Source organism: Vidua macroura, chromosome 1 (assembly GCF_024509145.1).
Source record: "Vidua macroura isolate BioBank_ID:100142 chromosome 1, ASM2450914v1, whole genome shotgun sequence".
Lineage (NCBI taxonomy): Eukaryota > Metazoa > Chordata > Aves > Passeriformes > Viduidae > Vidua > Vidua macroura.
The window spans coordinates 41,959,191-41,981,849 of NC_071571.1; the positions used below are offsets into that span (position 1 = coordinate 41,959,191).

The window sequence follows — 22,659 nt, forward strand, 5'->3', positions numbered from 1 at the left end:
ATTTTTTGAAGTGACAGACTTATCACAGGCTTAATTTCAAGGAGCCCATTGGAAAATAAATACAACAGGAACATACAGAAAAATTATTAGTTTGTAAATGTTCTTCAAGCAAGAAAGTGTATTTAAGATCTGGATATGAAGCAAAGTTATTGCATGCATGGCTGGGTGCACTAAGAAAAGTTGGATCTGTGCTGTATTGCAGCACAGGTTCTGCACAGACAGCTGCACTCCTTCAAGCTGTATGGGAGATATTGGATAAAAGTCCAGTCAATGACTGTAAGAAGGGAATAAGCAAAAGGGAGGCACAGGCAAATTTAATTAGGTTCCTACCCAGGCTTATGACATATATTACAGCAGAATTTATCAGCCAAACTGACCAAGGCTCCATTGTCCAGGAAACGGACTGAAAAAGTGCAAGCCTGTATCTCAAAGGCCTTTTAAGTTAAGAGTTATTAGGTGAAAAGAACAGAGTGATAAAACAGTGGATGTGGTTATTTCTAGTCAATCAGAAGAGACAATAACAGTCTTCAATCTGCTTATCTACAATCCATGTTGCACTTCCTACAGGACAAACCAACCAGAGATTCTGCATTGAATCTTTTGGGAAATAGTCACCAAAATCATAGAAATCCACCAAGAGTGGAAGTTAGTTAAACCGTCTTTTTAATTATTAGAATTATTCTACACCTATCATCTTCCACATGATTATAAATGTAGGTGAAACAATCATTAGAAAAAATCCAATTTTACTGGAACTATTGTTATTTTCCCTCAATAAAGACATTGCCTACAGTCACTGGGTCTTGATTAGGGGACAAACACTTTTAGTGATTGCTTTCTTAGACTGTTGGGATTTAAGCCTGCCAGGACATAAGCTCAAAGAATAGTATTGGCCTATATAATTGAGGCTAACACAACCTTCAAGATCTAAAGCAGGGCTTAGCAAAAGCAGAGAAGGTCGCTCTCTATATCTGGTATCAGCCTGGGAAGAAGAGCACCAGAACCAAGGATATAGACAGTGGTGAAAACTGCCCTTCTCTAGATGCCAAGTACTTGGAATTGTTACCCTCAGAAAGCTACAACAGAATCAACAATGTGGAGTCTACTGACCAGGAGGAAAAAGAAAGGATGCTGCAGTCTTGATGCTGTTTTATCACGCACTCAGATTGCTGAAGCCATTGCCTCATAGGCTTTGCCGTTAACAAAGGTGGTCTTTTTCTTCTTCCTTGCCTCAGTAAAGATTACTGGTAATTAATCAAAAAACATTTCTCGAGAAATCTCTTCATTCTGAATAGGTTAGCAGAAATCCATGGTTTTCTATTGACACAATTGCATGTTGTCAGTGCAGGAACCCTACTGAGCAGCAGCAAGGCTCACTGTCCACACCCCTGACACCAGAGAAAAGGGACATGTCACGCTTGCCAGAAATATGTTGGTCTGTGAGCATTATGCCACAGTGACAATTGAAAAAGCCAATGATCAACACTCTCCCTAAAAATAAGGCAATTCAAAAATGTCACTTCTGTTGTCACAGTTGATGTCACTTAAGTGTCACTTAGAGTTAATATTAGACTAATCGAGCCAATTATAGAGTACTTATAGTATTTAATAGCCTCTTGGATCTGACTTTTGATACAAAAATCTGCATATTCCTTGATGGTTTATGAATTTAAACCAGTTCAAAGCTCAACTCCAACAGAGCGAGGAGCGTGCAAGGTGTTGAGAAAAACATCTCCACTGTTCAAGCAGAAAATGATGCGTCGCTTTACCAGCCACAGTGGACTTTCAGCAGTGACTCAACATGAACAGCTCTCTCACCACATCCTGAGCCCTTCCAGCCCCTCTGCTAGGAACCATGGGCTCAAGAAGGATTAGCTTCTGCTGCTTCATTTCAGAGGTAGCAAAGGCTCATGGACAAAGCGATGCAGATGGACGGAGATGCTCAGGCACAGAGACACCTCCCTCACTCAATAGGTGCCCCAGCTACTCGTTCAGCCACACAACCAGGACCACCTGGTAGCAGTCCCTGTCTATATTCCCACGCTGCAGTTCATCTATCCCTGGGGATGAGGTTTGCCTGGAAACCTGCACACTGCTGCTCCAGAGCCAGAAGAGGTACTTCAACACTCCCACTCATCTGTTGAGGAAGCAGAACTGGGCAGAATTTTTTCTCCGACATCTATTTTCTCCTTTCTTTAGTACGGAGGCTAATGAAGAGTTTCATGTACACATAATTGTCATGCACAGCAGTTTAATCTCCCTACGCGGTGTGCGTGGTCTAAACACACAAAGAAGATACATTGATTCTCACGAAAATTAATTGTTGGGGCATAAAACAGGCAGGGGGGAGAGACAACGATTTATTTCCTCAAGGAAGAAAACCATACCTTTGTGATAACAGGTGCCCTTGGGGGAAGGTCAGAGCAAAAGCAGCTAGTGTCAGGAAAGTGACTTTGCCTTTTAATAAAATGCAATTTCGTAAATGAAGACATGAAAGGCAAGTTGGTGCAAAGTCACATTTTCTTAATTACTTCAACCCCAAAAGGCAGCACTCCCCTTCCTGTTAGAGCACCGAGAGAAGAGGCTTTGGAAGGAATGGACACCAGAGGCTCTACCCAAAGCACTGTCTCCAACCCTTTCTCACACATAGCCCAGTGCTCATTTCTCCTGCAGAGGCAAAGGCTGTGCCCCACAGCCAGCCTGGAGGTGCCTGGTCCCACTCCTTCAGGTCAGGCTGCTTACAGCATGCCAATCATTTCCAAACTTTTTAGGAGCAACAAACAGGGGTTTCACTGAGGAGAAGTAGTGAAATAGGAGAAAGAAAGAACTCACTACATTGTCCGATTTTATTTTTAAAGGGGTGGGTGTTCCGAATATTTGCAGCAGTCCTCAGGGAGACAAATGGACTGTCCGTGGATAAAGTGGACAAGGGTGTACAATACAGACATTTATCATGCGCACATTTATAAGCTATGTGTGCTTTACAGCATAATTAATCAGTTCTTGTCTCCTATTCTGTACACAAATGCAGCCTCCCATCTTCCCAGGCACATTCGATAACTGATTTATCTCCTTCTGCTATGCAAATAATCTTATCCTTATGGAACAACCTGGGTGAAGTAATTCGAATTCCCACGTGTGGAAACTCAAAAGGGACATTGGAAGCACTGTCCTTGTGCATCCTTGGTACCTGCATGTTGAATCCCTGCAGACTCCAAGGTGCATCCACTGCCATTCTGCCATGTGTACATACAGAAATATATGTAAGACTGTGTTTATCTGACTTGAGCAAAAGAGAAAGAAGGGGAAAATTGTATCCTCAGGGAATAATTGCTGCTCTTTAGCTCTCACCACCAATGCTGCCTCATTTTGAACCTGGTCCTGAGTCTTAGGAATAGGAAACCAGTCACAATCCAGAAAACAAGCAGCCCTCCTCTGAGGTCACTCAATTAGAAGTGAGGAGACACAAAACATGCAATTACAAAAAATACAAAAGACAAATTTGGGGATTTTCCCCATGCAAAAAATCTCACTTGTATCATACACAGAAAAAAAGGTATTCAGTGTGATGTAAGTGCCCTCTTTGTAATTGTAACTCGCCACATTTTCACGATTTCTTACTCTGTATTTACTATTCTGTTTTGCTGCTGCAGAGTTTCCTCTATTGCAATCAGTGTGGGTGTCTGAAGTGTGAGCTGTTGAGATTTCTGCTCCTCCCCTCACATCAATATGCTGGCAGTTATCATAAGCAGCTACAGTACAGATCCTGGTTAGACATTTGCAAGATCTCACACAAAAATCTAAGAGTTGCTAGATGGAGGAATTATTTTTCCCAGTAACAGAAAGTTTAAGGAACATGTACATACAATTTACTGGGAATAAATAAACAAAAAAAAGGTGCAAAATCTTTGTGGGTTTATAAGCCTTATGTAAGCAAGCAATGTAGTGAAGCATCCACTGAAACACCATTCTTTAAAATTAATTTAGGGGAGAACTCACTGGACTTGGAAAAAGCAAAGAATATATGTTATGCAGAAGTGCTACACCCATGTAAAGTAAAGGAAAACATATCCCTCACATTTTGGATTTATATCCATTCCCTTAACATGTAAATAAAAAGGAAAACCAAGATAATTTTAAAAGAAAGAGATCTATATATTTGTATATACTGCTCTATATCAACCCATAACTGACCTTGCTTTGTAGACAGTCACTTACAAAAGGTTAACTTCTCAAGAAATTAAGAGGGCTCAGACAAAAATAAAATTATATTTTTTCAGCAGAGGCCAAATCACAGTTTGTCATGTAATGCAGTCCTATATTACCTTCTACTTTGTTCCCTTCTTGTGGATGCCTCACAAAGCACTTCCATTTTACACAAGGGCGCACCCAAAGTTCAGATAAAGAGGAATCCTGCAATTGTTCTTCTTTATTTAGATGGCATGAAACACGCATCAACACAAGATTAAATTTCTATGTTCTTTAAGGAGCATTAAAGAGGAGCAATGCCAGCAGCTTATGTACTTTTGCACGTATTTTAACTGCAAAATACCAGCACACAAGCATTCTTCAAAGAACTTGTGTGAATTTTTTCAATGGATCATTTCCAGTCCCTCCAACATTTCATCTCTGCCTTCAGCAACTAATGAGTTAAAGATGATAAATACCATTAACAAAGGAAAGAGGATCTTTCCTTTGTTTCCCAAAGAATGCGGAAGCCTGAATTCTGGCGATGTATTTTTATATTCAGCAAAGTTCCCTAAGCGGACAATTTTGCTTCTAGCTTTGATTATTATTCTACCTTAAAAAAAATTGCTGCTTTGATTATCCAGACGGCAATCGTACTATAAAAGTAATTAAAATTTTTATTTCCTATTACTGATTGTGTCTCTGTGTGTATTTTCCCCTTGTAGAAAAATAAGAGGAAAATGTACACCAATACCTCAAAATCCATATAGTCTGACTTCATTTCATGGAGAAAGTCTTACCAGGGCAAAGGGGAATTATATATAAACTCAATCATAATCAGTCATTAAATATTGAGCCACCAAATATGCATCTGAACAGCATTTCAGATGTTAAATTTGCCACTGCTAATCCAAAAGGGGCCCAAATAAACCACCCATGCCACAAACAAAAAAAATTGTTTTAGGTTTGTCGGTTTTGTGTATAAATTTTAAAACACAAAGCTTGGTCCTTATGCTGGTTAATGTTTAGGTCTTCAATTAATTCTGAAGGGATTGTTTCACAGAGTCATGAGAAAAGGATTCACTGAGCACTAACAGCAGTCATAGCTTCACACACCAATTTCACAAAGAAAGGTCTCAATGATACAAATATTGCAGACATTCATAACAGAATTTACTGAACGGACTATAAGTTAGCAAAATATCAATAAAAACCATTGACTCAAGTATCTGATTAAAAACACAGAGCATTTTATTGTTCTTTTGAACCTGTCAATTATGAGCCTTATTGACCTTTTCTGTAGTAAGGGGGCAAATGTTCTGTGTTATTCAGCAAACAAAATTACCAGAAGTAACAGACAACAAATTTCCCCAAGAAAAATGGCTCTGTTTTTAAAAGTTATTTGCAAATGTGTTCACATTTTAAAATTAAACCCATCTAACTAGTAAAATCTGCGCATTTACATTTGAAGTCTAAATGATATTAGCATTATACTGCAATTCTATCAGAAAGATTAGAAGAACAATCCATATATTAAAAAAAGAAACAATTATCTGTAAGTATAGCCTGGACTAATAAAATGGAAAAAAGCTGAAGCTTTATATAAAGTGCAATTTTGCCTGTAAATTGACTTCAAGACTCACATACGTTTAAAAAATAATTTCATTTCTACCTCTTAGCTTTGGACACTATTAGAGAAAGAAAACATTTAAGGAACAAACGTTGTAAATATTTATGCTTTTAAATTATGCCAGATAGTGAAGTTATTAGCATGTCCATTCACACCCCAGTTTAACACGGTTTGGGTCGAAACCACGCGGTACCGTTTCAAGTGAGGCACCTGGTCTGTCAGTGCACATACCCAAGGACAGGGTCTCAGTATGGAGGAGCGAAGAAAGCAATACAGCAAGGGGTTTTAAAGCATGGGATAAATCAGAGGAAAATAGTATTTCAAGTTTTCAGTGAATGTGGGGGAAGAGTAAGGTCCATCCATGCTACTCGGAAGGCTGCCTGCTGAAATCCCATGAACTGGCTTACGCAGCACTTCCAAAAACAACCTGCTCACACCTCTGCTCTTTCCCTCTGCCTGATGTACCCTTATCCTGCTGAAAAAACAGATGCAACCTGATTCTCAGCTGAGGGGTTTGCTGTAGTGTATACAGCAGACACCATGCTTCCCTATATAATATGATGTTCCTTGCAGTCAGATGCTGTTGGTCACTTGCATACATAGTAACTGAAGAATAAAAAAGGCAGGGAAATAACTGCTCTGTCTCTTTCTTTCCAAGGAGTTACACTACCTTTCTGCACATTTCTAAACTTTCAACTGAAATAATGCAGAGGGTGGAAGCAGCTGAAAAGGATCTGGACCCGATACCAGGATTTTTTCCCCTCCACATGTCTGTGACAAGCTAGCAAAAGTGCATACCTCTACATTTAAATACAAATAGGAAGACTGCATTGCAAAGGAAGTGCACACAAGGACAGATGTTCACATCTCATACTGGACTGGAGGCAAACCTAAACCTTTATGATAGGAATACATCTGATATAGAGCCAATTATAAAGATTTTTTTGCCATACACTGTGACCACTAGTATTTTATCACTACTTTTGCAGAGTAATCTGCAATTAAAGAGATAGCATAAAGAATGAAATATTTTTAAGTCCTTCTGGCATAACCCATCCCCTGAGTTAAATGCTGACAGCTAGAGAAAGAACACGCAGAGATATCTATTCAGAGGCAGCACTGTGAATACATTCAATTAAAACTGCGAAGCATCATCTTTGAAAAAGGGGATACGGCAACTGCATTTCCCACCAGGAGCCAGACCTCACCGCAAGTGATACACTACATGCTCTAGCAAGGTGAAAGATTTCATCCTTCCCATGACAAAAAAAAAAAAAAAAAAAAAAATCTGCAGAGGAGGAAACACTTACCTTAATTTCTTTTTGGAGAAAGAAAATAATAATAAAAAAAAATATCAACAAAAGAGGCCAGCTCCAGCACCTTGAACAGCAAACGCATCTGAGAAGACGCTGGCGAGAGCGAGTGGAGCTGTGAGGCGGCAGCGAGCGAGGCAGGGGCGACTGTGGCCGTGCCCCCTTTCCCGGCAGCAGGCATGACAATGCGCGAACACCCCCTCCACGGCACAGCAGGCAACTGTAGCCAGGAGACAGAGGTGCTTAAATTAGAAAACCGCTGCCAGAGGAAATAAACGGGAACCACAGCGACCCCCTCGACCCCAGCCGCTATCAAATCCGGGAAGATATAGTGCACATCTGTTTTACGAGGCCCCCAGGGAGCTCCAACTCCAGCTACTTACCCTGTCTGCATTATTAATAGATGTTAATGGCGCCATTATATCGAAAAGAAGCCTCTTCCTCTTTATATTATGGAAATTCCAAAATTCCAAGTTAGGTTTGTTTGTGTTTTTTTAATTAAAAAAAGAAAAAAAAAAAAATAAGCAAAAAACCCTACACACCATGAGGCAGCAAAGAGCTTCTTGGTCCTGCAAACTGCAGAGCTGCACCCTCTCCCTTCACCCTGCCTTCCCCAGTCATCCTCAATATACTGATTTGGTAGACAAAATCGATTCAAAGCAGCAAACAACTGCAATAAAGCAAGCAGGCAGACAAAGACTTCCTGCCATAAGGCAACTTGTGAATACACAATTTTCTTTTTAATAAGGTTCTGAAATTTTTCAGCTAGAGCACATACATTTATTCCCATGCAAATGATGCAGTATAAAGAATAGCATAATCCCACACCATTCCTATTTTTCTTACTAAAATACATAGTTTATTTCTTCAGCAGAAGTTATCTGTCACCTCAAAAAGTATTATTTAGACTGACTCGATGATAAAGTATCTTCTGTCAAGCTTTTGATTTAGTTGATGAATAAAGGAATGTGATCCTAAAGTAGCCCTAGGCTGTGTTTTGTTAATGCCTGGATTTCCTCCGGGTCCATTCATCCTCAAGGTAGGTGTACTGCAGTCATGCACCAAAGTCGCAAAAGACCTTCCACAAAAGATATTGACCTATTTTAATCTGATCCATGTATAAATGCAATGGAGCTACCACTGGGAATAAAGTGAACCAAAGATGTATTTTTAACCCCTTTATAGGACTGTACGCAGGAGGAACAAACGCACATCAATAACAAACATACCCTCAAAGACTGCATGAGAATGCAGTTTGCTTTAACTGGATCTCTTCCACTGGTGTTAAGAGTCATGTGAAATGCTACTGCTTCTCAGAGAGCCAGGCACATCTCTACACTTTGGCATTGCTGTCAGATAATTTTGACCAGCTTAAAAAAAATAAAAATTAAAAAAAAAAAAAAAAAAAAATCCAGAAATGCCAAAATAGTACGCTTCCCCAAGATAGCTTTTACTATGCTACACAAGATAACTAAACTCAAATAAAAGAAACCACCTCAACATCTCAAACTGCATAGGAAAAGAAAAAGGCATCCTTAACGATGGAAATACCCCAGCATTAATTGTGCAATGAAATTTTTTGCATACATGGGGGCAGGCTGGGGAGAGAGAACGTGTCAAGAATCACCTTCTTGTGCTGCAGATGCATGCTGCAGCTGTTTGCTGGCTTCCCACAAATGAATGAAAAGTGCCGCTAATTCTTCCAAGACAAATGTAACCGATTGGCTTTGTTGCCTGCTCGCCTCTGTGGCTTTTGAGACCACGCAAGTACGCTGCAGACGCAAAATCACAGGGTCTGGCTGTATTAACTGAATTACAGACAGCGCTGATGTGATCATCTTCATCTCTCTCTCGCGCTCTCTAATTATTTATCCAGATCAAGCCTGACTGCTGGAAAATTAGCTCTCTACAGGAGGTAACCGAGCTGAAAGGTTCTTTTTACCAAGAAATGATGGGCTGGCCTCTAGCAGTACATATGCCAGCGTGCAGTTGTAAGGAAATGTCACAAGATGTAAATCTGCAAGTAGATTTCTCATTCTCCCAGAAAAAGAAATAAGACATTTTTAGAAGATATAAAAATATATATATATATATTTATACAGACACAGAAAATAAGTAACCACCCAAATTCCTGACCCCGAACTTAGAAGAATTTATTTAAAATGAAAAGAGATAAGATGTATACTAGTCACATCTTCTTTTCATTGCTTTACACAGTCAGTCCCACTTGTCTGTGTATGAACAAGTTCATACAGTAATTCACTTGCCCAAGATTTTCACTTCTTGCCAGCAACTGCAATGAGACCAAGTTTTAGTTCCAATGCTTAGGGGGAGAAAGAACAGCAGCATTTTAGTTACTGAATCAAGCCAATCCACAGCAGAATGAACAAAGCATAAAAAACCAGAATAGTAGGGGTTTTTTTAAGCTCAAGGTACTGTTTTAGCCTGTAGCAATCTAAAAGCAACTGTGAATGAAATTTTTTTTTAGTTAAATAAATGGAAAATAAAACATGTTAAACCAGCGAGACAAACAAGGGTAGTTTAAAAGGAATTTTTTTTCAATTGGATTTTTTTTTCAATTGGAATTATTTTCCAATTAGCGAGACTGTCATTACAAGTCAATTTGCTATACTGCACGCATATATGGATGTACATGTTTTTAATACACTTTAATGCACGCTTTGGTCCAATTCTAGTCACATGTAGGCCAGTATAAATTTTAGTGCTAGAGAGCTTTAACTTACCATTTGAAGCATTAAACACACAAAACGTGGACATTAAAACAATGCAGCAGTATGAAACAAACATACTGGTTTTGATAGCTACAACCTTCGGAACTTAATTGTTTGGAAAGCAAAAAAAGAAGCAGATTCCAGGCTGAATCTCTCTGCTTGCTGCACTTGCAGCAGTTTCAGCATGTCAAGCTTCCCTCGATCTTTTAATTGCATTGGGTGTTATGCATGCCAGGGATGGGTGAGAATATTTGTCAACCCACCTGACTGCAGAACAAAGAGCATTTTTTCTTCCAGCATTTGTTACTGATGCTTGAGCCACACCCTGCGTCCTTACCGACGCACTCTTTCTCACATTTTCCTTTTTCCTTCCCACACAGAGAGACGATTTCTTCCCAATAATAAAATAATAGCCATTCTCTAGAATTACTACCCTGGGTTTCACCATTTTTTGAATCCCCTGTGGGTTTACTTTTAAGCGACCAAGGAGGATTGCAGGTGCTGCTGCACTTTCCACAGTGTGGGGAGGAGTCCCTGAGCTGGGATGCCTCAGCATCTCACAACCTGGCTCCCCTTGCTCTGCTTGGGATAGTGCTGGCAGATGAGGGGCCTCACCCTGGTCACCCAACCACAGGAGAGAGAGGACATAGCCTCCAGAGCATTTGAGGGTGGGAAAAAAAAATCCCAACCAACCCACCAACCAAACAAAAAAAACCCAAAACCTAATGCTACAAGAAGAGGGAAACCCCTTGCCTGGCATCTTTACCCACCAGCCCCAGGAACCTTCCTGTGAGGTTGAAATGCTCTGGGTGTCATTAACCCCTAATAGCTTTTTGCCAAACCATGTGCTCCCTTATCACACTCCTTCAAATCCTCCAACAGCTGGCTGTTTGTAAGGTTGAACTCCTCCTGGTCTGGTTGGTCTGCTGCTCTGCACAAAGATGCTTCTGCCCTTCATTTTTTGCCTACATCCCCATTAGCACTGCAAATCACACACACTGATCTCTTCAGAATCAGGTACAAGAACAAAATCCCTTGTAGGCTGGCTACGCAACACACAAAGACCTATCATGTTTTTTTTGCAGATTTGTATAAACAGGTATATTCCTGACTGGATCTATTTATAAAATGACCAAGCAATGTAAAGACAGATACGGACAATACAAAAACTGGTACCCGCAAAGCAACTCACATCCCTTTTCCTTTCTGTCTGAGAAAATCTCCTCCATCACCTCAATTATCTCTTCCAAAAAGTCTGGGGGCAATCAAACACCACAGCTTCTAACACTGCCCCTCACCAACCAAGATGCAGCAACAACTTGGCTGTGGTTTTGGTGGCTCCATATGAGCAGGTACGTCCTAAGCATCTTTAGCGTCAATAATGCAGCCCTGTCCCTCTGCATCTCCTGAGGCATCGAAGTTACACTTTCTGACCTAATAAAAGTAGCAGGAATGGTGGCTTTCACCAAGTTTCAGGGAAGGTGGAGTTAAGGAATGGTATGATTTAGCCTGGATTATCTTTGCAAGGAGGAGTAGAGGGATTACTTTTTTTTCTGTTTTCCTGACACAGCACATGCATCCAGTATGCCTCCCATTCCTAGCCCAGTTGTCCAAACCAGCTTAACGAGCAATGCTATGGCCTCTGTCAGGTTTGGTGTAGGGCTTTTTTTGTTTGTTTTAAAAAGAGCTTTTGTTCAGCTGTTCCTTGGTATTTGGTATGTTATCATCCACCAGCCACGCACCACTGAAGGGAAGCCGTGGTGCTCTTGGGCTGTGGCTAGATTCTGCGTCAAACAGAAAACCATTTGACGCAAAATCAAAGAAACTGTTGCCACTTGAACCTTCGAGATGCAGAAAAATAAAACCCTTTTAACTTTTGATCACATGACTGTTGAATAACCAGCAAAGACAGCTTTAAAAAAAACCAAAACAATCTGTGTATATCCCTGGACACATTAGACTGCCAACTGCTGAATGTTCTCGTTACTATTTTGAAATAGCATGTGGGTGGAGGTACCTACTAAAGCTTTCTACTGCTACTGCCACCATTGCTACTAATGGTGTTTCCAGAAATCCCTGCTCCTAAGGAGAAGCCTGAACTTGCATCTGTACTTCTGCTGGGATGCAATGAAGACAGGAATTTCTTGCACCATCTGTTACTTGCATCACTGCTGCATGGGGATGCCAGCCTGTGACAGCACCCAGACCTGCTGCAGGCACAGCGGCAGTCAGGGAAGAACAAGATGAGCCATGAGGAGAAGTCACCAAGACTGGGATGGCCACTGAGAGACAGGCAGGCAGCAGAGTATGTGACACTGATATGACTGGGCAGGATCTGGCAGTCGCCATGAAAAACCCCACTTTCCCTGAGAGAGCAGATTAATGGCTTTTAAGGCACCTTGTTGGTGACGGCATCACAGTATGGGAGTATGGGAGCAGGGACTCTCACCCCAGCTCCACAGGCTTGCTCCACTGTGAGTTACCACACTGTTCACGCAAGCTTCACCAGGATTCAACACGCAGTGGACACACATGGCACTAAATCAGCAGCTTCTCTCCCCCACCCAGTGGCAGTGGCCAGAGGTCCTGCCTGTGTCTCTGGGGCAGTACAGCCACCAGACAGCAGCAGAACTTTCCTGATGCACTCATCTGTGCAGCACACTGCACCCTGCTAGGTACCCATTTGCACTCAGATGGAAGTGTCTGCTGAATTTTCATGGAACCTTCAGCTTGTTTTTCCTAACACTGCTGGATTATCTTTTAAACAGATCAACCCTGCTCAAGACTTAGGCAAATGGGTTTTACACAGTTATGTCACTGAAAACATGTCTGAAGGAAAACCGGGAGGTCTCCAGAGTACTGACACTGCATGCACAGATAACAAATCCTAAAACAAAAAAAAGCCGTACAGAGCACCACAGCTCTCAATATAAACAGGTATGTGAATACTCAGCACCTTTCTTAGAGATGCTCATGTTGAAGCTTATCCACTTTTTGGCATAGTAGCTGTACCTGCTGAGACCAAAAGAAAACCAGCAGATTTTAATGGGAGTAGAATTGAACTAGCAGGTACCAGGACTTGTTGGTTTTTGGATTACGAGTGTGCTGATAATCCCTTTACCATTCAACCTCTGCATCCTTCAAACAGGCTATTTGTTTCCCAGCTGGACACCAGCCTCCTGGCACATGGACAGCAAGAAGATGCTCCCAGGTTCCCTGTACCTGATGCATCCACAACCCCCATGAGTCTCCTGCAGCACCTGGGTGATCCACCAGTTCCCTTTTCTGACATATGCTGCATCTTCCCTCCCAGAGAACTCACCTCCCACTGGCTTTCCCTGGAAGGAATCCTAATCCTTCTGACCTTTCTGAATACAAGCCCTTCCGGTCTTTATTTTCTTAAATAATCCCTATCTTCAGTTGTGGCCAGGCACACTTATATTTTCCACTTTCCATTCTTCACGCAAATTTCAACCCCCTGTGCAAGACTGTAAAGTTGTTGCTGTAGGTCTTTGGGAGTCCTCACCTCTCTCCCAACCTTCTTTACTTCCTCTGAAATCACTTTCCTAGTTAAAAAAGCCTTCAAGCTGTTTCTTGACCATACCCAATCCTCCCATCACTTTGTCAGGAGCACTGGACTGTCTTTTACAGTCAGAGACAGTGATGATAAATGACAGCCTCCACAATCCAGCAACTGCTGCTGTCCAGGGGCGAAAGTCACAGGCAGATGTGGAGCCTTCCCACTGAGAACACCGCAGAGGGAAGAGAGCACATCACTCACAGCAGTAAATCCCATCCTCTCTCCAGCTGCTCGGCTCCAAGTAGTGTCAAAGCCCCCTTTGCAGGCTACAGAGCACACTGTGCTTCCGAGTCTTCTCTCGCCAGCAGACTTTGTTTTCACTTAAAACACAAAACAAGGAAAAAAGCATCTTCTGTTATCCAAAAGAAGACTGCATGCAACCCTGTACATTCCCCACTCCAGCAGCTCTGATATTGACAGCCAGCTGGATAATGCATTCAAGCACTCTGGGGATCAAATCCTTTATCCAGAAAATCTGTCCCTGTTTGCTAAAGGAGCCCCTGGTGAGTAGGTTTTGAGGAGTGGAGATTCAAACTATGCTTCCAACCTCACTACTAACCAAAGTGGGTTAAGAAGCAGGACTGCCAGCCAGAAGAAGACTGCCCTTCTTCCCAAAGAATCACAAACATCTTTACAAATATTAGACCTCACAGCATGCTTGGAAGATGTCAATAAAATTTCTACCACCTCACCCAAGTCTTTGCTGAAAAAGCAATGCTAGAGGGAAACTTATGTATGTATCTAAGGTCAGGCTTGGCATCTGTGACAGACTGAGCCATCTTAAGTCCCTGCACATCCAGCCTTCAATCCTAGAATTAGACACCAGGCAGTGCCTCTAACTTTTAAACAAGAACCATTGAAGGAAAAGAAAAAATCTTTACAGCCTAGCTGGAAACCCACTGGAAGACCTGAAGAGGTTGTACTTCTGAAATCAGCTGCAACACCATCCTCCCTTTTGGGAGCAAGCTTTTCCCTGCCAGTACCAGCTCCAAGCTCCTCAGGCTGTGCCCATCCTCAATGGCTCCCAGAACCAGTAACATACCAGACTGGGATGGGGAGAAAGCAGGGCATAACTCATACTAGGAGCGTGGGGTTTTGTCCAGTCTTCTGTCTGGTCTTTCCTTGGCTCCCTTGGACCTGCACATCAGCCAAGAACAGAGATGTAAAACTACAGCCACCAGTGTCTTCACCAATACCATATGTAGCACAGCATGCCAAAAGTGTTTTCATTGGCTTCCAATGAACCTGAAGCCCTTAATGGTGACTTGCAAGCAGAGTTAGTGCCAAAGCACTGGTACCTGCTCTGGCACAGCAAGGCTGATGATCACCTGTAACACGTGTGGCTTCAGTCACTGAGGGCTAGATTTTTCTTTCTTTAGGCTAGACTACCCTGCTCTGGTAAGCTGGCTAACTCTGTATTGGAAAGACTCTTTTCTGGTGCCTTTTGCAGACCCTCCTCTAGGACGCTGTGCCAGGGGAAGGGGACGCACAGCCATGATGCGGCCACCAACGGGGAATGCCTCGGCTCAACTGCAGTCAATAGCACCATTCCCCCGGCAGTGCTTTTGGTCTCTGCCATGCTAATATTTGTTTTAAGAGGTCTGATGAGTCAAGCGGCTCAGGATGAAAGTCCATAGCCTGCCGGCAATGTGAGTGAGACCACAGAGCCTGTGCTAACAGAGGATGCCAGGAGTGCAAGGTGCACCTCAGCTGAGCTGATGGGACCACGAGCCAGCAGCGATGACTTGGGGCTTACTGGTGTAAGCCCAGCCAAGAAAAACAAAGGCAGCCATTTTTCTGCAGTGTGCTCCAAAACTGTCTGCGGCATCGTTGCCTTGATAGTTAACCAAAATGATATTTTACAATCTTTTTTTCCCCAGTTGTAGTCTGAATCTAGACTAGATCTGTTTTCAAAAGCATTCTAATTTAGGCTTACACTTTAGTAAATCCTTAAAATTAAGGATTTCTTAATTGTCAGCCTCCAAGACGAACATAGGTTTTCAGCAGAACCAAGAACAGCCTAAAACTCAGCCAAAGCTATCCATCCCAGGGGAGGTCCACGGGGTAAGTGTGACCCATCAGAATGCCAGGGAACTTGAGTCCAGCTTTGCAACTTCCTGCACATAAAGCCTGCATATTCCTTCAGGACTTACATCCTTCATGTAAATAAGAGAGAGAAATGAAATCTATTCAGCAGGGAAAGCAGTTTTTCACAAAGAGAAAATCCACATTTTTTTCCTCATCTCTACCTTCCTTGCCCAGATTTGTCTCTTTTATGCGTCAAGAAAAATTAAATTCCAAATTTGCAAGAATTAACATCATATTGCTGCATTACAGAAGACCACAATCACTACAAAGGATGAACAGCACGAGTCCACAAGGGCAGCTGTGGCTTTATATCAGCTAAAGCGGTCACCATTTATTTTTCTTTATCTTGAAATTGATGGGTTTGCTTTTAAAGTTCAAAAGTATTAAAATGGGATCAGACCCTTCAGTGGAAATAAAACAACAAAATCCAAGTCTCTTGGTTTGTTTAGAAAGGCTAACCTTCTTCCAAAACACTCCTAATTTTAATTGATTTACATGCTAGACAAACAGTTAAAAGAAAAAGGAGCAGACTCCCAGCCATTTTTCCACCCAGTAAGACCCACTGGGCAAACAAACTCATATTCATTATTTACCTTGGGGCAGGACCCCGACTCCTTAACCAGGTTAAGGGCCCCATTGTGTTAATCTTTACATTAGTGCAGTGCAACGTGCCTCATAATTAAACAAAGTAATGCCAATCCCTCTTTAGTAAGGGGGCTGGGACAAATGACACCAACCCCCTCCTCCCTACGCAAGCACTGTGGTATAATCTGCCACCTCCTATAAATGCTGCCATTCATCTTTTCTTTAGATGCATTGCAGGAGTATTTCCATATAAGCCTTATTATAATAAAAACGACAGTGTGACAAACAGCTTTGCAAATAGGTCTGCTGCTCCAACAAAGCACAGACACAACACGCTGATTTGCAGCAATACCCCACAAAATTCAGAAGTGCTACTAGTTGATTTGAAATCCAGTAAATTTAGGTGGTTGCTTTATCTTCTTCATCACGATACCTATTTCCTTGACAAAGCTGAAGAAGTAGAACATGTGCTCAATGCCTGCAACTGTTCCCCCAATCCTTTCCTTCTCCTCCCCTCCAATTTACATTGATTACAGGTTTCAAAGTCTTAGAGATTCATTTTTAAGTTCTGTTTAAAATGCTGATTTTTACTTGTTTTCTTTTCATCTAGATCAATAATGCTCAGATGATAAATATGTACCATTTACCATTTATACTTTTTCATCTTATTGAATATTCTACAGCAAGCCTAAGAAAAATCAGTTCCTGGATAGCACTTACATTTCCCCTCTCTAGCATATTCCCTGTTTTATCTATAACACAATACATGAGCCTGAGTTTCTTGTATTAATGCAGACACCCGTTATAACATTCAGACATTAAGTGCAGCAGAAAGGAACTGCATCTTAAAATGTTCACTGCTCATTAAAAAGTTTGTCTAATTTTATGATGACAGTTCAGCGCATACATTATTCTCTGCAAAACAGTGCCCCAGTGTTAAGACATCACCACATCAGTTTTCTATTCAGTCTTCACCGAGAGATGAGAAGCCACCATTTTCTTTTTGATACATGCAAATTAAATTGTTTGTCTCTACAGAAAGTGTAAACCCCAGAGAATTCTACATTTCAGTGGCGATACTGTCACCTAGCATTAAAAACAAGTATTAATTTGTAAATCAACCTCCTCAATCGTGTTCAAAGGAAGTAATTAAGCATTTAATGTACTAACAAACCAGCACAAATATTAGTTCTGTTTCCAAGGTATCTCACAACCATATAAAATTCCCCTCACGCTGATGATCTGCATCAGAACAGACTCTTCTACACCATTTTCAATAGATGCAGGCTTACCAGAGTCTTGCACAAGCTATACAATTTATACTGTTTCAAATTTAGCAACACATAAATAGCTGCTTACACATATCTGGGACTATTAGACTTGATTTTACATTCTAGAGCATTAAAAAACAGCAGTGTCTTGCCAGTATCCTGCTTACAAAATGCTACAAATTCTTTAACAGTCATGCAGTATATTCAGCATTTTAAAAAAAAGCTCAAAATAATTTTTCTAGCAAGAGCATTTAGGAATGCCTTACCTCATTAAAATAAAGTTTTAAACAATGTCTACATTTAACTTACATAATGCACTGGGTTTGCTGTAATTATCTAGTAATTCCAACTATTCAGTAATACAGGAGTCTTAAAGCACAGCTTAGGAACAGGAAGATTTGTATTTTCCAGCAACCCTGTGAAACTCTGGTGAAGTTAGTTCATTGCACTGACAAGAAAAGAAACCTCAAAACCAGTCAGGCAAAGTAGTTTAGCAGCTGTATACAGGGCTTTCTTTCCCTCGAGGCTTTAATAATTTCAACAGGCACAATTTCACAAATCATCCTTCAAACTCTGAATAGCCATCCTGCGATAAGAACCAAAGCTGCCAGAGTCGTGGCTCTCCAGTAATGCACAAAAATCCCGATATACTGGGTGGCGACTGAAAGATACATTCATTAACTTTGTTTTCCTGGTTTTAAAAAGGTCAAGTGGGATGCTGACTGCCAGTCAACCACTTTGTTTCAGGCATTTTTATTAGACAAAAGGCTTACAGTTAGCACTGCATTGTGCCCCACCCAGCTGGCTGGGAATTGTCATCTTCTCACTCCATTAGGCTGTAGGGCTGTATCACAATTTCCTAATTAAGCATTCCCTCCGATACATGTGTCTACCTTATAAACACACTCTGTTCTTTCCCTCCCCTCCTAAATAATCTTTTGGCAGGTCAGGCACGAGGAAAAACAAAACAAAACAAAACAAAACAAACCCATGAATGAAACAATGAAGGAACAGGATAGTACTGACCTTTTCTTGTAATAACGTCTTGCATCTCTCCCTCCCTTGCTGGTTTCTTAAACTAGGAAACCACTTCTTTAAAAATTAATTACCAGAAGGAAAAAACCCAACCCTTCTTCAAAGCACTCACTCCTCCCCAAAACCAGGCAAGCCTATATTGGCAATTTTTTATTCTAAATATATTTCAAGAATGAGGATTTTTCCACGCACACATCCTACATCAACCTCACTCTATCTGCGTATGACATATCAAATGCAATGGGTAAAAGAAGATGAAGTAAATAGTACTGTTTTCTCTCCTTGCACCACGCATATATATTGACACTACACAAATGCACAATATGTGAAAAGAATGTAAAAAACTTTATGCTTGTGAAATCCAGGGAATGAGATTTTCAATAAACACATGAATTTAACCATTCATAAAAACAGTAAATGACAAGTTTATCATGAAAGAATGTCACATTTACTTAACCTCTATTTATGTGATTTGAGGCAGCCATACCTTATCATGAAATACCAAGTACACACTGTGAGAGAATATTGAAGACACTGCCAGAGTACAGAAAACAATTTCTGTTTTCAAAACAATTCAAAGTAATAGAACATTCTCCCAGGTTTATGTACTCTTGGTTTAACTAAACCTCTCATCTGTCTTTTAAAATGCAAGCCTCTCTAACAGTGGCCAACAACAATATTATGCTAATACAAGTAAAAATAGAGCATCTCTTAGCTTGATGGATTAAAGGGGAAATAGTCAGGTAGGACATTTTTCATGAGAAGACCCAATTCTTCCCTTCCTTCTATTTTTAAAACTGATCTTATGAGCACCTGTTATTTTTTCTCTCCACAGCATCTTTTAAAAACCGCTCTTACATAGCCAGACAGCCATCATGCCTATATATACAGTAGCAAGTTTTCAGAAATGTGGACTTCTTTTCAAGGTAAAATGCAGACATATTGTGAAGAAACCTTACTTTTGAACTAATATTTCCCAGGATGTATTTGACAGAATCCTATTAACCCACAATTACTTAACCTGTGGTGAAATGCGGCCAACTCTTCCTTTCTGAACGCGCATTTAATACATCGATGTTTCATGCTGGTAAGACAGTTTTCATTCTTATTACATTAAAAATACTATTTCCACATTAAATAAGTTGAATTCGTTGCCATACCTTACTTTTGCTTTTCAGTTTTCACCTGTTCTTTGACTGTTGAGTGGTATTAATGGAATCCTTGGGGTACCTACCTTCCAACATTTTAATGGTTCAAGCAAGACCATAACATTGTCACAAATTATTTGAAATACATCTCATTCTTTAACAGGGGATAGATGCTGATAATGCAAGCACTGGAAACACAGGTAAATTCTTTCCTAGTTACTTTTGTTTTTTGGTATGAAAAGCAGAGCCTTTCAGATATTACCCATGATGCCCCAGAACCAAAAACATCTGCAATATGCTACGTTCCCCGTTTGTCGCAATCAACCCACCTATTTAAAGCAGGGGGAAGAAACCATTAATCTACTAAAATACACACACACACACACACACACACACACACACAAAATTCATAGAAAGATCTCTTGTACTTACACGTTGCACTGAGCCGCATGCAGGAAGGTAGCTGTGTCAGTGCCAGCCATGTTGAAGACCTGCAAGACCCAGGTATTTGTGGAGATGTTATTTGATGGCTTTGTGACTTTCAGCCGTAAAATATCCCCCGCTTCCCTAGAGCCACCTACAATTTTGCTAATGATGTTCTAATTTTAAACGTGGTGTGTGAGAGACAGGCTAAGGAGAAACGTTCTAGGTATTTTAACCTCTTGATATTACAGCTGTAATGCAAGAATGTTTAAGAAACACCTGAAATGCCCCTTCATGAGTAACTATTTCTTTCCTGCTGAGGCAGAAAGGGGGCGGGGGGAGGGGTGGTGGGGGGAAGCAAGCCCTTGAGCAATGCAGTTCACACCTTCAGAGGTAAAGAAGCTGCTTGGTTAGGACAAACGGTAGGACACACAAAGTGACATTTCGAATCAAGGTCTCCTTCTCAAACACTTTTTTCCCTCTTCTCCCTCCAAGTAGGTCACTCTTCTCAGCTGATTTTGTGTAATTGGTCTAGTTTGTTAAAAAGCAAAAAGAACCCATCCTGCAGCATATGCTACCAGGAGAGCTAGTGCCCTACTGCAGAGGGAGACGGCTTGCTAAAAGCCGTTATTGCGAAAAGGGAGCATGACCCACTATGGCCATTTCAAACTTGTTTCAGGTTGTGGCAACGTGGATTTCTCAAAACCACGTCAGTAGAAGCAGCACAGCAAAGGCGTTTCCTGGTGGCTCCCCGCTAATGACTGCACCAAGCCACAGCCTGGTCACCAAACCACGACTGCACGAGGGCAGCTGAGCTCTCATCCCAAACACGCAGCGCTCAAGCTTTACCTTGGCATCCCCCTCCTGGGCGTCGGTGCAGAAGCCTGATTGCTCATTCCCCTCGCGCACTCCCTAGGAAGAGGTGGGTGCTCTGGGGTGCTCCCTTGCCCGGGGAACAGGCGGCACCGCTGTTCTGGAACCTTCCTGCGCATGCCAGCCCAGTGCCTGCATCCCAAAATCTGCCTGGCAAAAGCGCACTCCTGGAAAGCGGCTGCTCTTCCCGACACACCAGCAATCAGAAGGGGGCTTTTTCATGTACTGTATTTCCCAACGAAAGCTTAAAGTAATAAATTGTGCTTTTGCTTGCTCCTTATGGGGTACGTAGTGGCTAGAATTAAGTTCGGAGGGATTTTAACTAAAAAGCCCCACAAAACCCAAAACCCAAATGAGACCAGAAACACACGCTCCGACAACCGAGGTACAGCAGTACCCTTTTCCCCGCAGCTGCTCTCAGGGACGCGTGTCCTGCAACCCCTAGTCGTACAGCCCCGACTGCGCCGCGCCCGCGGCAGGCTCCGCATCGCCCCGCACCGCCCCGCAGCTGGCCGAGGCAGGGCCACGCGCGGCTCCTCCGCGCCAGCCCGCGCGGCGGTGCGGGAAGGGCAGGTCGCCAAGGCGAGCCCCCCACGCGAGCATCCTCACCGGGCGGAGGCGGCGCGGCAGCCCAGCCCCCGGGATCGGGGTTTTGTTAATGCCACTTCCCAGCTTAAGGAGTTCTAGAAACTTTCCGGGAAGCGCCCGGGGCGAGCCAGGACTGCGCCCGCGGGCTGCCGTAGTGCAGGTGCCCGGCCCCGGCCGAGCATCCGCCCGTACCGGCACCGCGACCCCGGGGCGGGCAGGACGAGACGCTCCAATCCGCATCCCGGCTGGTCGGACCGCCGGAGGTCCGCGGGGCTGCACCCACGGGCGCGGCGGAGCCGCGGGGCTGTACCGCCGCCCCCCCGAAGTCCGCTTCCCCGCCGCCGCCCACGCCCCCGGACCCGCGAGCCCCGCAACAGGTACGACCCGGGCGAACCCCCGCGGCCGCCACCCCCGGCACCTTCCCACGGCGGCGGCGGCGCCGCTCCCCCGCCCCCACGGGGAGGGGAGGGGATGGGGGGGCCGGAGCCCCGCGCCCGCCGCCCGCGCACTCACCCCGCAGCAGCCCCGGCTCGGCACGGCTCGCCCACCTGCCGGGGCCCGGCCCGGCGCGGCGGCGGCAGCGGCGGCTCGCAGCCTCCCGTACTGCAGGAGGCAGGCAGGGGCGGGGGCGGCGGGGCCGTATATACCAGGCACCCCCGCCCCCGTTCGCGGGGAGGGGGGGGGGGGACGGTCGGTGCGGGGGGGGGGGGCGGTGCGGTGAGCGCGCGCGCGCGGCGACGGCGACGATCAGGTGACGGGGCAGCCCCCGACACTGCGGAGCCGGGCGGGACCCGCCGGGCGGCGGCCGTGGGGGGCGGCGGGGGGAGCACCGCGCCACGCCACGCCACGCCGCGGGCGGGACGTGCGGGGCTCTGGAATGCCGCGGGAAGGGGCCGGGGGCGGATCGGGAGCGGCTCCGTTCTGGAGCGCCGGGTCCCTGACACCCCTTCCCCACCCCCGTCCATCCCGACGCGCGCCCGGCCGGCCGGGGACCCCGTGCAGCATCGGCCGGCCCGCACCGTCGGAGGTGCCGCTGCCGCGGGGGCCCTGCCCTGCCCTGCCTCCCCCCCGGGGTCGGTACCGATCGCTGGGTAGCGCTGCCGCAGTGAGTTCCCCGGTGGCGAAGGTACCCGCGGCTCGGGCGAGCGGGGGGGACAGGAACTGGCGTGTCCAGGCCGTTCCGAAGTGGGCAGAGGGTTGTGCGG

The 22,659-nt window shown here is 43.8% G+C and overlaps 1 protein-coding gene across 1 annotated transcript in view; it reads right to left on the minus strand.

The window, feature by feature from the left end:
• The window catches only part of LOC128809496 (uncharacterized), a 63,845-nt gene extending 41,796 nt beyond the window's left edge, over positions 1–22,049 (minus strand). The window contains exons 1-2 of the mRNA XM_053981533.1: positions 21,968–22,049; positions 20,003–20,061 (exon numbers count right to left, since the gene is read on the minus strand). Coding sequence (XP_053837508.1) covers positions 20,003–20,052 — 50 coding nt within the window. The 5' untranslated portion in view covers positions 20,053–20,061; positions 21,968–22,049. The remainder of the gene's footprint in view (positions 1–20,002; positions 20,062–21,967) is intronic.
• Between the last annotated feature and the right edge of the window lie 610 nt (positions 22,050–22,659).